Source organism: Typopeltis vanoorti, chromosome 10 (assembly GCF_054136105.1).
Source record: "Typopeltis vanoorti isolate ZY-2024b chromosome 10, IOZ_Tvanoo_1.0, whole genome shotgun sequence".
Lineage (NCBI taxonomy): Eukaryota > Metazoa > Arthropoda > Arachnida > Uropygi > Thelyphonidae > Typopeltis > Typopeltis vanoorti.
Window position 1 is genome coordinate 93,391,486 of NC_143558.1, and position 19,205 is coordinate 93,410,690.

General features: G+C 35.1%; 1 protein-coding gene across 5 annotated transcripts in view; it reads left to right on the forward strand.

The window, feature by feature from the left end:
* The window catches only part of LOC150102596 (uncharacterized), a 337,088-nt gene that overhangs the window by 200,315 nt on the left and 117,568 nt on the right, over positions 1-19,205 (forward strand). For all 5 annotated transcript variants that reach the window (XM_090398992.1, XM_090398995.1, XM_090398993.1 and 2 more), the window contains 2 exons: positions 7,116-7,196; positions 13,133-13,290. In XM_090398992.1, the coding sequence (XP_090255118.1) occupies positions 7,116-7,196; positions 13,133-13,290 (239 nt within the window). The remainder of the gene's footprint in view (positions 1-7,115; positions 7,197-13,132; positions 13,291-19,205) is intronic.

Below are 19,205 nucleotides of genomic sequence, written 5' to 3' on the forward strand. Positions count from 1 at the left end.
ACTTGCATGAAAATTTCTGAACAGTGCTTGGAACATTTTAACAAGAATAAAACTGATTTTGTGCATCAATTTATTACTATGGATGAGACTTGGATTCACCACTACACACCAGAATTCAAACAGCAGTCAAAACAGTTGACAGAGGCTGGTTGTTCAACGCCAAAGAAAACAAAGTCAATTCCATCAGCAAGAAAGGTCATGACATCGGTGTTTTGGGATGCTAAAGGCATTTTGTTTATTAATTATCTTGATAAGGATAAAACAATAACCAGGGAATATTATTCCGATCTTTTAACCAGACTAGAATAAAAAAAAACTCCTGGTTTGCAGAAGAAAAAAAATCATCTTTCATTAGGACAATGCACCTGCCCACAAAGGTGTTTTGGCAATGGGAAAATTAAGGAATCTGCACTACAAATTGTTGGAACATCCATCCTATTCCCCAGATTTGGCTCTGATTTCTATCTCTTCACAAAACTAAAACTCTTCCTCGCTGGTCAGCATTTTTCTTTGAATCAAGAGGTAATTGCAGCTGTAGAGGGATATTTTGCAGACCTTACAGGGACGGGATAATGGTGCTGGAGCATCGCTGGAATAAATGTATTAATCTTAAGGGAGATTATGTCAAAAAATAAAAATAATTTTGAAATTATAAATTCGTTTTTTCATTGTTAGGCTGAGAACTTTTCAGACCACTCTCGTATGTAGACAGGTATGCACACTAACTCCATTCTGATTCTTCATCATCTATATTGATCACATTATGAAGGGAAAGTGGCATTAAAATCTAATACCATAATTATTTTTGGAGTTCAGAATTATTTTTGAAGTTGAGGTAGTTGTGGTCAGTTGATGGATAATTAGTGAATGATTGGTGGAGACAGTTGTAGAGCGGGTACCCTTCCTCGATGAGTCTTTGGACTCCCTGGAGGCGTCAAACCTCCAGGTTTGCTAATGCATTTAAGATTTGGGTTAGACATAAAACAATTGAACAAAGAATAAAGACTGTGGATGTGAAAATTAGGGGAATGGTTACATCAGTGGCAGAATGATATTAATCATGCTACTGGCCAAGACGTCTATAGACGTCAAGGTTATCATGGAAGCAAAGTTCATATTAAAATTGTAATACTATTGGTATTACATTGAAATATATGATAGATACGAAGCATATGAGGATGCATATTTGATCCATAAGCCGATAAGGTGGTTAAGATTGAAGATATTAAGTTACTTCGCATTGCTTGCATTCAGAAATGTTTGAGCAGACGTAATTTAAGATGGTATGATCCTGAATGAGAGAGGAAGTATTGTACAAAACATGTTTGACAGCAGAAAAAAAGACCCAGAAGAAGATCACGACATAGGTGGATTGATGCAGTTATAGATGATTAAAAGATGAAAATACAAGAAATAACAGTATTGGAGTCTTGACAAATAACACTGATTTGAAGGAAAATTGTTTATAGACACGTTAGTAATAATGTGAACTTTATCATGCAGTAATGTAATGTCTTAGTATCCTGTACACCTACCTCTTATACATACATAACAGTTATTTGATAAAAATGATGTTAATGGTTCATTCATTATGATTCTGAATGATTTCACCATATAAGAGCTGGAAAAGTAGCTGGAAAAGAGATCATTGCAGCTTGGGGGATTTTCAAACACTATCTAGTAGATACAATATCTAAATGTATTCCAAGGGTGAGAAGGTTAAATAAGGTAGGTGTGATATGGATGAATAAAGAGATTAAGCATGCGATACAGAGAAAAAGTGCATTGTGGAGGCAGCATAAGAGAAGTGGAAATAACCAATTTCATGAGGTCTACAAAGACCATGCAAGGAGGGTGACTTGGTTGGTGAGAGTAATTAAAGAGAGGTATGAACAGCAGTTAGCTAATGAAGCCAAAAAAAAATCCTAGGGAGTTCTTTCGATATGTAACCAGCAAAAGAAAGAATGATTATGGAAGGATGACATTGAGTGGAGAAAATGGTATAAAGAGACAGCTGTTGCAGAATGTGTGGTGGAGATACTTAATGAGCAGTTCATAAAGATCTTTCAATCTTGCGAATGTGACTTCATGGAGAGATTGAGAGCAGTTGATGATGGGGAGGAGAGACTGACTGTAAGTGAGCAAGAGGTGTTTGGGGAGTTGAGTAAACTAGATGTAAATAAGGTTGTGGGACTTGATAATATATCGCCGCGTATTCTGAAGGAATGTGCCAGGGAGTTGACACCTGCCTTGACATATTTTTTTAATACGAGTCTTGCACTTGGTCAAGTTCCTAAGGAGTGGAAGGAGGGCAAGATTGTGCCACTTCATAAAGGAGGTGATCGAACTCAAGCATCAAACTATAGGCCTATCTGTGTGTCGGGTGGTGGTTAAGTTGTTGGAGAAGCTTGTGAGAACTAGGATCCAGAGTTGGGTTGACAACAATGGTATTATCTTTGATGGACAGCATGGATTTGCTAAAGGGAGGTCATGTTTTAATAATCTACTTACTTATTACAATAAAGTGACTTTTCCTTGGACAGAGGAGAGGGATACACAGTAATATACTTGGATTTCACAAAGGCTTTTTGATAGAGTATCTCATGATAAGTTGACAGTCAAACTACAGCAGATGGGGTTGGATATTAGATTAGTGCATTGGATTGGAGACTGGCTATCTGATAGGTGTCAACAAGTTGTGTATGGGGGGGTGCGATATCCAGGAAAAGGAAAGTCACTAGTGGAGTGCCTCAGGGGGTCTGTTTTAGGGCCATTACTGTTTAACTTGTATATTAATGATGTTGGCGAAGATTTGGATGGAGATATTCAGTTGTTTGCAGGTGATGCAAAAGTTGGGATAAACCATAAAGAGTAGTGAAGATATTGTGGCCTTACAAGAAGACTTGAATAAATTGAGTGATTGGGCACGGAAATGGGGGATGTGAGTTCAATGTTGCAAAATGTAAGGTTTTAAAATTTGAAAAGCAAAAATGGGATGCAGAATTTATTTCTGGTGAGAATATATTGTTGGAGGTAGAGGAAATAAGAGATCTGGGGGTGTTAGTGGATAAGGATCTAAAATTTAGGGGGACACATCACCAAAATTGTGAAGACAACACAAAGGCTTCTCTTCTGGGAATGATGCGGAGGACACTGACATGGTGATGAGAAATCTTGTCAAAAAGATAAAAATAGCTATATCCAAAACATCTGTAAAGAAATTGAAAGACACTCCAACTAATGAAACAATAGATTTATTGATGAAGGTTTATGCTTGGTGAGAATATATTGTTGGAAGTAGAGGAAATAAGAGATCTGAGGGTGATAGTGGATAAGGATCTGAAAGTTAGGGGACACATCACCAAAATTGTGAAGACAACACAAAGGCTTCTGGGAATGATGCGGAGGACACTGACGTGTAGAAGTAGGGAGATTCTTGTTCCATTGTATTAGGCTTTGATTAGGCCACACATGGACTATTGTGCCCAGATTTGGTCACCGGGTTTTCAGGGATGAAGAGATGTTGGAAAGGGCCCAAAGGCGACTGACTAAGGTAGATTCTGACCTCTGAAATGTCGAGTATGAGAAAATGTAATTTGCGGAGTCTGGTGGAGAGGAGGAAGAGGGGAGACCTACAAGTTGGTAAGGGGTTGTTATAGGATCAATGGTGGAGGAGTTCTACAGAGAATAGTGGGAGATCAGGGGAGAACCAGAAGTCATCCCTGGAAACTGTATAAAGAGGTTGTGAGTAGTGGAGTGAAAGGCAGGTTTTTTTTTTTTTTTTTTTTTTGCAGAGGTGTGAATGATTGGAATGCCTTGCCTGAGAGTTTGGTGTCTGCAAGGAGTTTGAGTGTGCTTAAGACATGGTATGATGAGATGTGTGTGTGATAAAAGGACCTCTCAGATGAGTCTTTGACTCCATCAGGTCTTGGGGTAATAATAATAATAAGAAGAAGAAGAATGCTTTTAGAAACATAACTTTTTATGATAATCTGTTATAATTTCCTTATCTGTTATTCTGAGACAGGTGACTATAATAATCTTAGAAGTCAGCTTGTGGCAGTTCCACAATGAATGAAAGAGGTGCAGAGACTAATGAAGAAATATTTATCAACAGGAATGGCACAGTGAAAAAGATAATATGATTACAAAAACGGTGTAAAGTAGATGACTAATGAAATCAAACAGGAACTGCAGATAAAAAAGTGGTTAAAGAAAAAGTATGAAGGAGAATTTAAGACTCAATCAGGAAAGTGACTAGTGCAGTAAGGAAGACAAAAATGAAATGTGAAGAGATTAGTACTACAGGCATAAGCAAATTGCTAAGGAATTCTTTCCGTATTAGGCGAGCAGGAGGAGCAATAATTGTGGATGGATGACCCTGTTATATGGAAAAGGAAGTTGAGTAACCAGTGCAAGTAACATTATGGAGCTGTTTAATAATCACTTTATTGGGCATTTCATTTGGGAAAAATAGGATTCATTCCTGGAGTTATGGGGAGAGTTAGGAGGAGAATGTGTTTCAAATACTAAGTACTCAGGAAATCAATAAGGAAGTGAGACCGGATGGGATTTCACCACGTGTTTTTAAGATAATGTGCTAGGGAACTGCTGAACTGGTTTTTCAGTGAAAGTCTGGATACTTGGTGGCCAGTGAGTGGAAGGAGGGTAAGATAGTGCTATTGGAACAAGCATGGTGGTAGAATGCATGTGTCAAACTATAGACCAGTTTGTATTTCTTCTGTAGTTGCCATGATTTGGGAGAAATCATTAAGAGATCATATACAAAATTGGGCAGATGAGAGTAAGGTTATCTATGAAGGTCAGCAAGGATTTGTTAAGGGACTTGTTTCATAATTTGCTTGCTTTTTAAAATAAAGTGTCAAACTGTTGATGAAGGAAAGACATATACTGCCTTTTTTGATTTTACAAAGGCATTTGATAGGATGTCACATGATAAGTTGATATTTAAGTTCCAACATGTGAGGTTAGATATCAGATTAGTGAATTGAATTGAAAATTGGCTGTCTGATAGATATCAGGGAGTTGTGTATGGGGGGGGGGGCACTGAGGACTTTTGCTTTTTAATCTTTATGTCAATGATATTGTCACTAGTTTGCAGGAAGATAATCAGTTATTTGCAAACGATGTGAAGCTTGGAAAGGTTAGTAATAGTACTGATATGATAGCCCTTCAGGAGGATTTAAATAAGCTGGGTAGATAGGCAAATGAATGGGCGATATCAGTTTAATGGAACTAAATGTAATGTTCTAAAATTTGGGATCCACTGATGGAAGGCTGCATGCTCTGTATGGTTAGAACTGTACTAGAGGAAGCAGAGGAAACAAGAGAACTTTGGGTGATAATCAGTAAAAATTTGAAATTTAGGAGACATATTGCAAATGCACTGCAGGTATTACAGAAGATTGCTGCAATACTAAGAAGGACTTCGAGACTTTTACCAGTATAGATAAAAGAGCGGTGATTCTATTGTATATAGCCCTGATTAGACCATATCTGAATTACTGTGTTCTAGTCACTGGGATTTGAAGAAAATAAACTAATCTTGGAAAAGGTACATAGGCAGATAACAAAAATGATATCAGGACTTTACATTGTTAGTTATGAAGATAGACTGAGGGTGTACAAACTATAGGATTTGGTGGATGGATGAAGAAGTGATATGATTGAGATATTTAAACTGTTGAGAAGTATTTGCAGGATTGATAATGGGGAGATTTTTCCTATACTATAACAAGGACAAGAGGACAGAAAAAAGGACAAGAGGCTTTCTCTGGAAGTTGTGAAGGGAAAAATGGCATGTAGGAAGTTCCCCCCCCCCCCCCATAGTGGAATTCATTTCCTGATAGGGTAGTGAATGATTTAAGGAGTGATATGACAGACTTTGTGTTATCTAAGACTGACTTCCTTTGGTAAGTTTGATAACCATTGTGTGAACAGTGGTTGGAGTGGATCTCCCATAGTGAGTAACCACCACAATGCCTAAGAAATAAAGAAAAATCATTATTATTATATTTAATAATAATATAAATACCAATATTTAATATTGTGATAAAATATAATAATAATATCTGGGATTACAGATGAGTAAGAGAGGAAAATTCCAAGATAAAATCAAAAGAGGAGTGCTACTAGGAAGAATTGCAATGTCATATACAAAATCTGGAAACAATGAAATATCTTACAATATACAAAAATTAGAATTAAAAAATTAGAAAACCAGATGTGGAAGTGCAAGATTCTGGTCCTTTGAGGATCAGAATCTTGTAGGTCCAAGATTAACAGTAAAACAAAAGGCCTTATCTTTATGAACAAGTAACTGATCCTTTTATCTTCTTGAACTGAAAGATTATCACATATTGCTTGTACTTATAAATTGATTTATTTGAAACAACAGCCCACTGTCATTACTGGTTGTTCATATTTGTATTTAAGTTTTCTGTGCCTCTGGTCTTTAATTTTTTTTCTTTCTTTTTTCTTTTCGGTTTACTGTATTATATTTTTATTTTTCATATTTTCACATACAGGTATTGATTTTGTACATTTCCCTTTTCAAATCTGATATTATCTCAGAGATATAGAGAGAGGGAGGCCTTTTCTTTACTTTCACTGTTAACTAATTAGAGACATTAAAGATATATAGGGAAGAATTTTGAATAAGGTCACAAGTCATCAACCAGGAAGATGTTGAAAAATATGGTAAACTATACAAATTATTCTTTTGATCCATATCAGTTTGCTATATTATAGCAAGAATTAACTACATTATATACTTTGTGATTCTTTTAAAATTTTTTTTCAAGGTTTACAACTTGTATAGTTATGTATATTTAGTGTTTCCATTATATTTGAAAGTATTTGAAATTTTACTGGCATATTATTTTCATTTTTTCAAAATGTGAGTAATTTTTTATATTCTGACTTGGGCACGTCAACTATCAAATAAAAATACCATATCTACCATTATAAACTATTTGTTTATAATTGCATTACAAACAAATTTATAATGCAATTTACATTGTAAATTTATTTCAACTTAAATAGTCTTAAAAAGTCTAATGTGAGTTGTTGTTTTTTTACATTTGCTCACTTAGGTGCTTCCTAGTGTAACTATTGAAGAAAAAGCATATCTTCCAGGCTCTAGGAGAAATACTAAACTTGTTTTCTTTAAACAGGTACTATTCATAATATTTAACTGTATCAGTAGTTTCATCATTATTAAACAGTTTTTTTTTTTTTTTTTCAAATAATTTTTCCCCCTTAGTGTATATATATACATGTAAATAAGTTTTACAAAATACAAAATAAAAAATACAAAAGTTATAGCAAAAGGAAATGGATATAAAACTAGTATAATGGATGCAGGGGACAGGAGAAAAATGGCTGGCACATACCAGAGTAGAATATGGTGGAGTGGAATCTAGGAGAATGGGGGTGACTAGTGGAATGTCTCAGGATTTTACACTAGGACCAGTACTCTTAAATTAAATTTGTATATTAAAATTGAACTGGGAGAAAAGAGGACTGAATATTGCTGGAGAATACTTAAGCAGTCTATAATTTGTTGATGATGATATTCTAATCATCACTGCAACATCACTGAAAGAACTAGAATACAATTGTTGAATTAAATAAAGTAAGTGTGGAGATAGACTTGCAAATAAATATGGATATATCAAAAATAATGTATAGTGGAAATACTCCAGATAAAAACAAATTGAAATAAATCAAAGACAAATTGAAATAGTAAGATTGTACAAATATCTAGGCCAAATCATTACAAATAACAAACTTGATAATGAAATTTCGGCTAGAATAACAGTAATATAAAAAGTTTTTTTTAACCATTATAGAGAGCTATTTAAAAGCAATTTACCAAAACAAAAGATCCACAACCAGTGTGTACTCTCAACAATCACCTATAGTAGTGAAACCTGAAGTCTGACTAAAAAATACATAGAGAAACTGAAAACAACACAATGAAAGATGGAAAGGCCCATTTTGGGAATAACTCAGATAAAATAATCAATACTTGGATAAGCAAGCAAAGAAAGGTAATGGACATTGCATTTGTAATAAATGGTAACAAATGGCACTGGACAGACATGTGAGAATGTCTGACAACAGATAGATGATGAGAACAACAGAATGGATATAATGAACTGGTTATCGGAAACCAGGTAGACCAGTAATGAGTTAAGTTGGGATGGAGAGATAACAAGATGTTATGGACATTATGTTAGAGAGATGTACAAGATTGGTCAAAATGGAAGAAGAATGGAGAAGCATTCGTCCAGCAGACGACTAAAGAAAGTTGATGATGAGTGTGTGTATTACATTGATGGTACTGGAGGACAGGAAATTGATGAGTTAGGTATTTAGGGAGTGGGGGATACCGGTGAACAGAGAGTTGAAGTTTAGAGGGCATATTGCAAAAGTGAGCTCAAATAGCTCAAAGGATTACTTGGATGTCAAAAAACACACGGAGTAAAGATAGGGAGGCTATTATCTCTCTTTAGAAGGCTATGATTCAGCTGCATCTTGACTACTGTGCACAGATTTAGTCATCACCTGGGTTTCTTGGGGATTGGGAGGTAGTGGAGAGAATTCAGAGATGAGTGACCAACTGTGGATTGCGCCTTAGGAGGAGATATAGAAAATGTATGTGTGGACTTCAAAATTTAGTTGATAGCTGGAAAAGAGAGGACATAATATAAACTTATGTTATTAAAGGGATTCTATAACACTGACACAAAGAAATTTTTTTGATATATAACAAATAGAGAGAGAGAACCAGAGTTTACCCCCAGAAGTTATTGAAGGCTGTGTTTAGTAAGGATGTGCAGACTAGATTTTTTTTTGCATGGAGAATAGTGAATGAGTGGAATGGATTGCCAGAATAGTTGTGGGTGCCCTGACAGCAAATGAGTTTAAGAAGAGGTATGATAGATATTGTGTGTATAAAGGTTAGTGTCCAGTCGCTGGGCTGTCACAGCACATCGAGGCGTCCCCTCGGTGGTGGATGGGGGGGGGGGGAGATGGTTTAGTGGCACTACTTTGTAGGCCTCCTGGCTAGGTCTATGGGACCCGCTAGCAAACAATAGCTGCGGTCCTCCATTCATATTAGGGGTTGGATGGTGCTGGCGGCCCATTCCGTAAAAAATACCGCTCTGTAAAGCATCATGTCTACACAGAAAAGAATTAAAGCCTGGTTAGACTCAATATGCCCAGAATGGTGGTATCAGGGTGATATAGCAGCCCCTGCGGTATCATTAGTCTGTGACTGCTATAAAGAAACTGGACGCAGAAATTGCTTGAATACTGCTACTTGGAATGTAAGAGGGTTGAATAAATGCAGGAAATTGGCTAATGTGATGAGAGAGATGGAGAGATTGAATATTAGTATACTAGGAATAAGTGAAACTTTTTGGAAAGGATCATCAGATTTTGAGTCGAAACTTCCAAATGGCAAGATATATAAAATATATACGTCAGGTGGTGAAATATCAAGAAGAGGTGTAGCGTTTATTGTAGAGAAGAAAACTAATAAAAACATTATCCATATAATCAAAAAATCCGATAGAGTAATTGCAATTCTAGTGAAATCTAAACCTAGAGATATGTTGATCATTCAAGTATATGCTCCTACAGAACAGAATGAGGAAGCAGAAATAGATATCATGTATGATGAAATAGAATGGTGTATAAAGGAAGTTGGAGGCAAGAAAGTTCGAGTTATTTTTGCTATGGATGACTGGAATGCAAAAGTTGGATCAGAGAGAACATCTACACACGTGGGTCCATTTGGACTAGGAATTCGGAATGAGAGAGGACAAAAGCTGATTGATTTCTGTAACAAGCACAGTCTCATCATAACTAACACTTATTTTGAGCAAAAACCAACAGCAGGTTACACATGGGAAAGTCTGGATGGAAGATGCAAAAATCAATTAGACTATATTGTAGTCAGTAAACGTTACTTCAATGGAATACGGAACTCAAAGGTGATGCCAAGTGTTGACTGTGGATCTGATCAGAGACTGGTCTTAATGAAGATGAATATTCGCCTGAAAACAATAAAATTTAAAAGAAGTCAACCCCTAAAATGGGATTTGCAAATGGTACAAAATCCAATAATAAAATCAAAATTCAATGAAAATATTTCAGAACTGCTGTCTGCACAGTTGCAAAATGAAAATGAAGCCTCATAGTGGAATAGGCTACAAGCAGCTATCATAACATCTGCTAAAAACCACATCAATAAACAAGAAGAAAGCAAGAAAAAACCATGGATAACTCAAGAGGTAATCAACCTTATTGATGAAAGAAGAAAAGATTAAGATATAAAACTTTGGATAAAAGAATCAAACAGTTCTGTAAAAGATTGAAAGAAAACTGGATAAATAGGCAGTGCACTGAGATAGAAGAATTACAAAATAGGAACAAAACCAGAGAAGCATTCCTGAAAGTGAAAGAACTTAATGGAAAAGCAAAACGTACACAGTCTAATAACATCAAAGACAAAGATGGAAACATGCTCATTGATAAGGAAAAGATAAATGGAAGATGGATGGGGTACTTATCAGACCTCTATAATGATGATAATGGTAACATGTTAGATGATTCACGACACCTTAAGTTAAACGTAACAACAGATACCACTCTACCCACAAGAAAGGAGGTAGAACATGCAATCAAGAATCTTCCTAATAATAAATCCCCTGGGTGTAATAATATTCTGGCTGAGCTGTTGAAAGCTTTGACTGGCAATAATAACAACTATTTAGTGGAATCCATTCAGGACATCTATAAAATAATAGAATTACCTGAAGTTTTTATAACATCTATCTACATACCAATTCCAAAGAAACATAATGCAACAAAATTGCAAGGATTACAGAACTGTGAGCCTAATATCCCATGCATCTAAAATTATTTTAACCATTGTTAACAAGCAAATTGAAAGAGCCATAAGCAGTGAATTGAGTGAACAACAGAAAGGCTTCAGAAGAGGAATGGGAACCATTAATGCTATCCTGGAACTAAAAATATTAATAAGAAGATCACTCAAAAGAAATAGGAACATTTACATATGCTTCATAGACTTTCAGAAGGCTTTTGACTAAGTAAAACATAATAAAATTTTCAATATATTAGATAAATTAGACATAGAAGATCATGCACTTAAGATTATAAAAATGATTTACACCAAACAGAAAATGCAGCTGTTTAACAATGAGACTTCTGTAGTGAAAATAAAAAGAGGAGTTAGACAAGGTCTGTATCCTTTCACCAAATCTATTTAATATCTATAGTGAGGCAATGATGAAAAAGATTGAAAAACAAAAAATAGGAATTAGTATCAATGGTATAAAATACAACAATCTTAGATATGCTGATGATACCATTCTAATAACAGAAACAAATTAATCAAATTACTGCAACTACTAATTGAAGAGGGTAAAGAATTTGGATTAGATATAAATGCAAAAAAGACCAAATTTATGAAAATCTCAAAAGAAAGCAGATCCGAGCCAGAGATGTTCATAAACAATATGAAAATGAACATACAACAGAATAGAAATATTTAGGCACCTCCTTTATTGCAGATGGAAAGCAAGATAAAGAAATAAAAATAAGAACAGCCATAGTTAAAGATGCATTCTGGAAAAATAAAGATCTGCTCAGAAGTTCTGTGAGTATCAAGACAAAGAAAAGAATGATAAGAACATTAGTGTGGCCAATTTCACATATGGAAGTGAGACCTGGATATTCAAGAAGAGAGTAAGGCAACAGATAATGACCTTTGAAATGTGGTGCTATAGGAGAGCTCTGAAAATCCCATGGACAGAACATATGACAAATACAGATGTCCTACAGAGAATGAGAACACAGAAATCTTTATTACAGGAAATGATCCAGAGAAAGATGAGATTGGCAGGACATGTACTGAGAGGTTCAGCAGGACAGAGGATACTAACAGTTTTAGAAGGAAAAAATATGGGAAAAGGATCAAGAGGCAAAAAACGAAGGACATGGCTTGAAGATATAAGATCATGGACAGGATCACATGGCTATGCAGAAACAAAAAGGAAAGACACCAACAGAGAGAACTGGAAGGACATGGTGCTGCACCTCTCACTGAGGAAGCTACATGAAGAAAGAAGAAAGGTTAGTGTGAGTCTCCCATGATAAAGTCTTCTGCTTCCATGGAAATACTTGTATACTACTAATAATAATTTTGTGCATGGAAAATGAAATGCAACAGTGTTTAACTATTATTGTATAATGATAATATTTTTTTTCTAAGTTTTTTTAGAAAAAGTCTAATTTTTCTAAACTAGATGTACTCCTGTTCTTATTAATTATTTTACTGCATGATTGGAATGTTATATCCATACACCATGTTGTTTCAGGAAATTGGCATCTTCGGGGATTAACGTGCTGGTATTAAACATGTGCACACAAGCACGCTTTGGTAACAAAGATAGAAACAGGAAAGATGCATGATGATCTATAATTATGGCTGAAGTATGCTTTTATGCACATTTGATACTAGTGTAGTACTCCTTGAAGATACCAATTTAACTTTTGTGAAATATAGGAAGTAATAATTAAAATTTTTTTAGTTATTATTTAGTCTACATTGTCAATTTCCTGAAACAACATGATATATGAGAATCAACATATAAGCCTAAACACCAGGATTACATCCATAGTTTATAATATTATTATTATTGTTATTATGTGACACCTACTCTGCATCTCTGTCTCCACCACTCAATCCACCAACTACAATGAACTGCAACTATACCAATGGCATCTACTGCCCACCACCACCACTAGTATTTCCACAGACAATCACAAACATCCATGCCCACGGCAGGATTTGGACTCTCAGCCTTTTGGCTGGAGAGCAGATGCCCTAATCGCTCGACCAACCATGCCAGCAGTTGGCTGAAATATCCCATGACATGTGATGTAGTTTAACAAAAATTAAGCCTTCTATTTTGCCTCGTGTATTTATTTTTTTTCTTGTGATGGTAATCACAAGAAAATAAAAAAAAAAATGATGAAACAGAATTTATTTTTTATATTGTCTTTGTTATAGAACAGTGAAGACAACAGCATGAAGGAACCGTTAACTTTGCATCCCAGTTCTCCTCACATCCACAGATCGAGGTCTTATGCAGTCGAGGAAGTCAGCCATATAAGTGAAAATGGTACACTCTCTAGGTTGATTGCCAACAGATATATCCCTCTGCCTGGGTAAATTATATATTTTTATTTTTATTTAGTTTTTAGATTAGTTCAGTATTTAATTATTTTTCAACCAATCATATTTGATAAATCTAAAAGCAATCAGTTTTATATTATATGGTAATTACAATAGATGCTCATATAGTGAAAGACACCTAAGAAATAGGTTGTTATATTATAAGTGAAAAGTTTGTTGTAGTGAATTTGAGTGAAGAAGTGTCTTTCTCCAAACTGATTTTCTAGAATAAATACTCAAGAAAGGACAGTAATCTACAATTTATCCAATCATGTTGGGATATATATATATATATATTTTTTTTTTTTTTTTGTCATGGGTTTGAAGGATTGTTGGCATGAAGGAATGCTGCATGTATCATGGGGAAGCACCATTCCTTGGGCTATGGAATGCCTTTCATATTATTGTCAAATTATTTATTATTGACACTTTTGACAATAAATTATTATTGTCAAAAGTGCACAAAAGTAGTAAATAACATTCTTTACGTAATAGGTTTCTCACAAACAAACAAAAGTATGTGGTAGGAAGTGGAGAGGGGTGAGGGGAAAAGTTAATTACAATAAACTGGAAACAGAAATTTTAGTTGCACTTGCTATATTTTGTTTTGCTTTCTTTCTAATTAAAGTTGTTGTTTGTTGATGAGGCCAGGGACTTGGGAGTGTTAGTGGATAGGAAGATGAAGTTTAGGGAGCACATTGCAAAAGTAGCTCAATCAGCTCATCAACTCACTTGGTTGTTGAAAAATACCTTGATGAGCAGAGACAAGCAAGTTATTGTACCTCTGTACCGAGCCTTGATAAGACCTCATCTCGACTACTGTGCCCAGATTTGGTCACCTAGGTTCCTTCTTGATGGAACCTAGGTGACCAAATATCATCTTAGTCACTCAGAGGTGAGTGACTAAGATGATAGCAGGTCTATGGAATGAACCATGTGAGAACAGGTTGAAGATTTGTTGGTTGCAGAAACTTGTTGATAGACAGAAAAGGGGAGATATGATTGAGACATTCAAATTGCTAAAGGGATTCTATAGGATTAATTCAGAGGATATTTTTGTGATCAGGACTGGTAGTGGGAGTACTAGGGGACACCTATGGAAGCTGGGCAAGAGTGTGGTTAGCAGGGGTATTAGAGCTGGGGGGTTCTTTACTTTTAGAGTGGTAAATGAGTGGAATAAGCTGCCAGAGTCTGTTGTGGGTGCTATGACGGTGAACGAGTTCAAGGCAAGGTATGATAGATACTGTGAGAATGTTGTATAGGTGTGTGGACATGATGTTTAGGGCCTCCTTCGATGAGTCTAAGGACTCCCTGGAGTTGCTCGAAATAATAATAATAATAATATACTAGTATCTATACACACTATCGCTCATTCAGTAATACTGATAAACTAGTTCCCTCTTTCTCTATACTATTAAGTGAGCTAAAGTCCTTGTTCAACTCTCATTCAAGTCCTTCAAATTCCTTAGTAATACGAACTGCAATTACAGCCATGTTAAATTAACAGAATTAACATAAAATCTTTCACAATACCATTTGATTCAGCTCTTCTACTAGACGTTACTTGTCTGCGATTCCTTAAGAAATATTCCTTCTGTAGTGGAATATATTTGGGTACTTCGGATTATGAGGGCCATCTTGATTGCAGCATATCAGGCTTCTTCTAAGGAAACACGATCTATCTGCTGTTCTGCAGTCATCAGATTCGCCATGAGGATATCCACAATTTATATTGATGATCTCCTTCCTTTAGACCAGGAGTGGCTTAGTATACAGTAAATACCTTTCTTCCCAACCATGTGGCGGCCTTTGTTCTCGATGACAGGTAAACGGGACCTAAATCCCCTTACTAATATTCCATGTCGTGGCGGACGGAGGGGGACTCCTGACTGCCACTCAGGAAACTCATAAGGTAACCTCCAAATGAAAACTGGCAAAAGACCTCGTGGGGGGAGGTTCCTAACCCTTTTATATTATGACCCTACCGGCACCTTCTGCAATTAATTTTCTTCCCCCGCAATATCATGATACATTTATCGTAACTTGTTAGGGCGGCGTCTCCCTGCTGAAACCTCTACCCTTGGTGGGCCTTGTGCATGCGACTGACCCGCGGCAATGTCTAAATCGAGAACCGTGACCTTGGATTTTACTTTGGTTCTAGTTAATCCTATGAGTCAGCTTTATCAAACTCTATTAGCTCATCCAATTTTTCCAAGAATTAGCATAACTTGCAATCTCTAGTTTCAAGTGTATAACAAGCAAACCTTTTACATACAAAATTCTTATAACTAAATACTGTAAATTAATTATCTTATTTTTCTAGTGTTATACATTTAATGTTCTTATGAGAGTTAAAATTATTCTTGTCAATATATTTATTTCATTTTATACTTAGATGCAAGCACGATTTTCTTATTAAGGTTTCTACTTGTTAAATTATGATCAAGTAAATTTTCTTATGAAGTTTACAAAATCATAAATTTAACACCATCTACCGCCCATCACTACCACTAGTATTTTCACAGACAATAATAAACATCCATGCCCATGGTGGGAATTTGAACCCACAGCCTTTTGTTTGGAGAATGGATACACTGACCGCTTCGCCAACCAGGCTGGCAATTATATACAACAGAACTTCTAGCTAACATTCATCTCAAGTTCAAAAATTAATAACAGTGTGTGTGTGTGTGGTGGGGGGGGATGTTTACAAAAAAGAAATAATATCATTAGATTACTCTTAGCTGTTATTCTGAATAGCCCCAGCTGACAAATGGATAATGGCTGCAGCTGACAAAAAAATAAATAAATAAATAAATATCTCTAAGATTTATTTTAGAATATTCGTCATCAGATTCCTGTTATGTAATCTCATTGGGTGTACAGGATATTATTATAAACTACATAAAAAGGTTATATCATTACTCACTTCCTATTGACAATTTTCCTCGAAATTAATCAGTTATTTGTCAGGATCCATGTCATCATATTTTATATTGGTCTTTTAATGCACTTCTTACTATATCATTCCACCTAGATCTTGGTTTTCCTCTGCTAACCTTTCCTTTTAAATTCTGTTCAAGTGACTATACCACCTGAGATTCTCTCTTCATACATTCCTGAATGCTAACAGTATTCAGTTCGTTCATATCTTCTCATTTTTAATTTGCTATTGTTTACATCTGTTAACTCTCTTAATCTTTTTCAGAAATTTGTTATCTGCGGTTTCTAGTCTTTGATCAGGTGTTTTATTTCTAACCCAGCTCTTGGTCTATATATATTAAAATGGTTTGAAAACTGTCATGTATATGCTAATTTAGTGTTTGCCGAATTTCTCTCTTTTTCCATATAAATTTATTTGACTGGCTCCCCACCATACTAGCTTTGCTAATTCTGTTGTCCTTTTTCATATTTCATTTATCATGATCATTAAAAATTGTACCTATATTGCTGAAATGCTTTACTTATTCTGTAGATTTTCCATTTGGGATGCAGTTGATGTTTTCGGTGTTTCCACTGATTTTTATAGTTTTTGCCTTTTTATTGTTCATTTTCATACCGAATTATTACAGAAGTTATTCATTTCAGTTAGGAGCCCCTGCAGACTTGCAGTAGATTTAAGATTAGGTTTAATGCCACTTTCCTTCATAATGTGATCCATATAGATGATAAATAACAGTGGAGATAATGTGCTTCCTTGTCTCACTCCTCATTTAACATCAAACCATCTTCCTGTACCTCCTGCATTTCTAATTGCTGACTTACAACTCAAATATAAACAGTGTATTGCTCAATATAATGTCCCATTTGCACCATATAATTGTGTTTTGTGAACAGCTTTTCTCTTGTGTGTCTTTTCAAGATTTACAAAACTTAGATATACAGTAGATCTTTGTTATATTTTCATGACTTCTCAACTATTTGTTTTAAAGCAAAAATCTAATTCTGACAATCTTTATATAGCTTGAACACAGCTTGTTCTTCTCTAAGCTTCCTTACCATAATTTTTCTATAATAGAGTAACATTCTTCTTACCATAATTCTTAGCCTTTTCTTAAATATGCTTGCACAAATCTTACCAAAAACACTCAGCAGAGAAATTTCTTTATAATATACACATTCAGTTTTATTTTGCTATATATAATTATTTTGAAAGACTGTAAAGTGAAACAAACAGTAACAGAACCATACTAGAAAATTTTCAGGAGGAATGCAAAGAGGAGTACATATCAATACTGCAGGTAGAAAAGCCATCAAAAACTGGAAACGTGGAAAGTCAAATGGATTAGATGATGTTTGACCAGAAATGCTTAAGTATGGAGATATAAAAATTTTGCAGTGGTTATGCTGCAAAACTTCAGAACAAAAGCCTGGTCTGAAGATTGAATTCCAGATGAAGATGACTGGAGTAGAGCTCTCATAGTTCCCATCTATAAGAAAAGGGAATAAAGCTGAGTGTGAGAATTACAGAGGAATTACTCTACTATGTGTTCAAAGATAAGATTTATGCAAGCATACTTGAAAAGAGTTTGAGGAAGATTGTGGAAGAGAAACTTGGAGAAAAACAATCCAGGTTGTTTTTCTCCAAACAGAGGTTGTCGAGATCAGATTTTCAGTTTACGACAAATAGTTGAAATATCATGGGAATATGACAAGGGTACTTATGTTTTTTTAGATCTGGAAAAGGCACATGACAAGGTGCCAAGAGAAAAACTTTTCCATTTACTTTTCCAACTTTTCCAACTGCTGTATGATGTTCCAACTTTTTCCATTGGAAAAGTTGGAACATTATACAGCAGTTACAATTGAAAAAAATATGGGAAGATGGTTTGATGTAAAATGAGGAGTAACACAAGGATGCACATCATCTCTACTCTAATTCATCATTTATATGACTCACATTATGAAAGAAAGAAAGTTGCATTAGGCCTGGTATTAGAATTGGACATGTCAAACTTATTTCTTTACTTTATGCAGATGATGTTGTACTTCTAAACACATCTAGTTCAGGTCTCCAGGATTCTCTGATAAATTGAATAACAGCTGTAACAAATTTGGCATGAAAATTAGCATTAAAAAGACCTAAATGAAGACCTGGAAAACTTCAGCTACATTCTGAATGAGATCCTATAGAACAAGTAAAATATTTCAGCTAATTAGACACAGTTTTTAGTGAAGATGGCAAGTTAAATCTGGAAATAGACAAGAGAATAAGGCAAAACTGGTATAGTGAGTAGCCAGCTGAATAAATTGATATGGAATAAGAGAGAAATGAGAAATTAGCCAAAACCCCAAACTAGCAGTGTACAAGATAGCATTCAAACGAGTTTTAAGTTATGGATCTGAGAATTGGGATAGAAATATTAAATTTTAATATAGATCTTAACTATAAAATTTCATCCAGCTAGAGTGGAATTACTAAGATCATTTTGAAATTTCTTTACAAAAATGTTATAATAAAAGTGATCCAGTAGGAACTAAAACTGAACTATCTCTTCTTTTCCTTGACTTCCTCCTGAACTTCCTGAATCCACTATGGAGTTCTGATTTTTCTATCCTTGTTGACAACCTTATCTCATGCCTCTGTCTCAATCAGTCTGTTTTCTTCAGGTCTAACACTGAATCTTCAAAGTTTGATTCTTGTTTTCAAACTCTCATTTTTTCTTGAATGGTGTTTGTGTATTTTAGTCTACAGTTTGCCTCGGAAAGCTGCTCAACTTTGATTTGTTTTAAAACTTTCTTACACATGCTTCTTTTCAATATGAAATTCAATTTTATCCTGCTTGAAACTCAATGGCGATCATATTTCAAACCCTCTGTATACTCATGTGTCCTGAATATAGTCGGTGTGATTTTTCTTATTTCTTGTGTTTTTGCTGTATGTGAAATTGTGCACATTTTTGTGGTA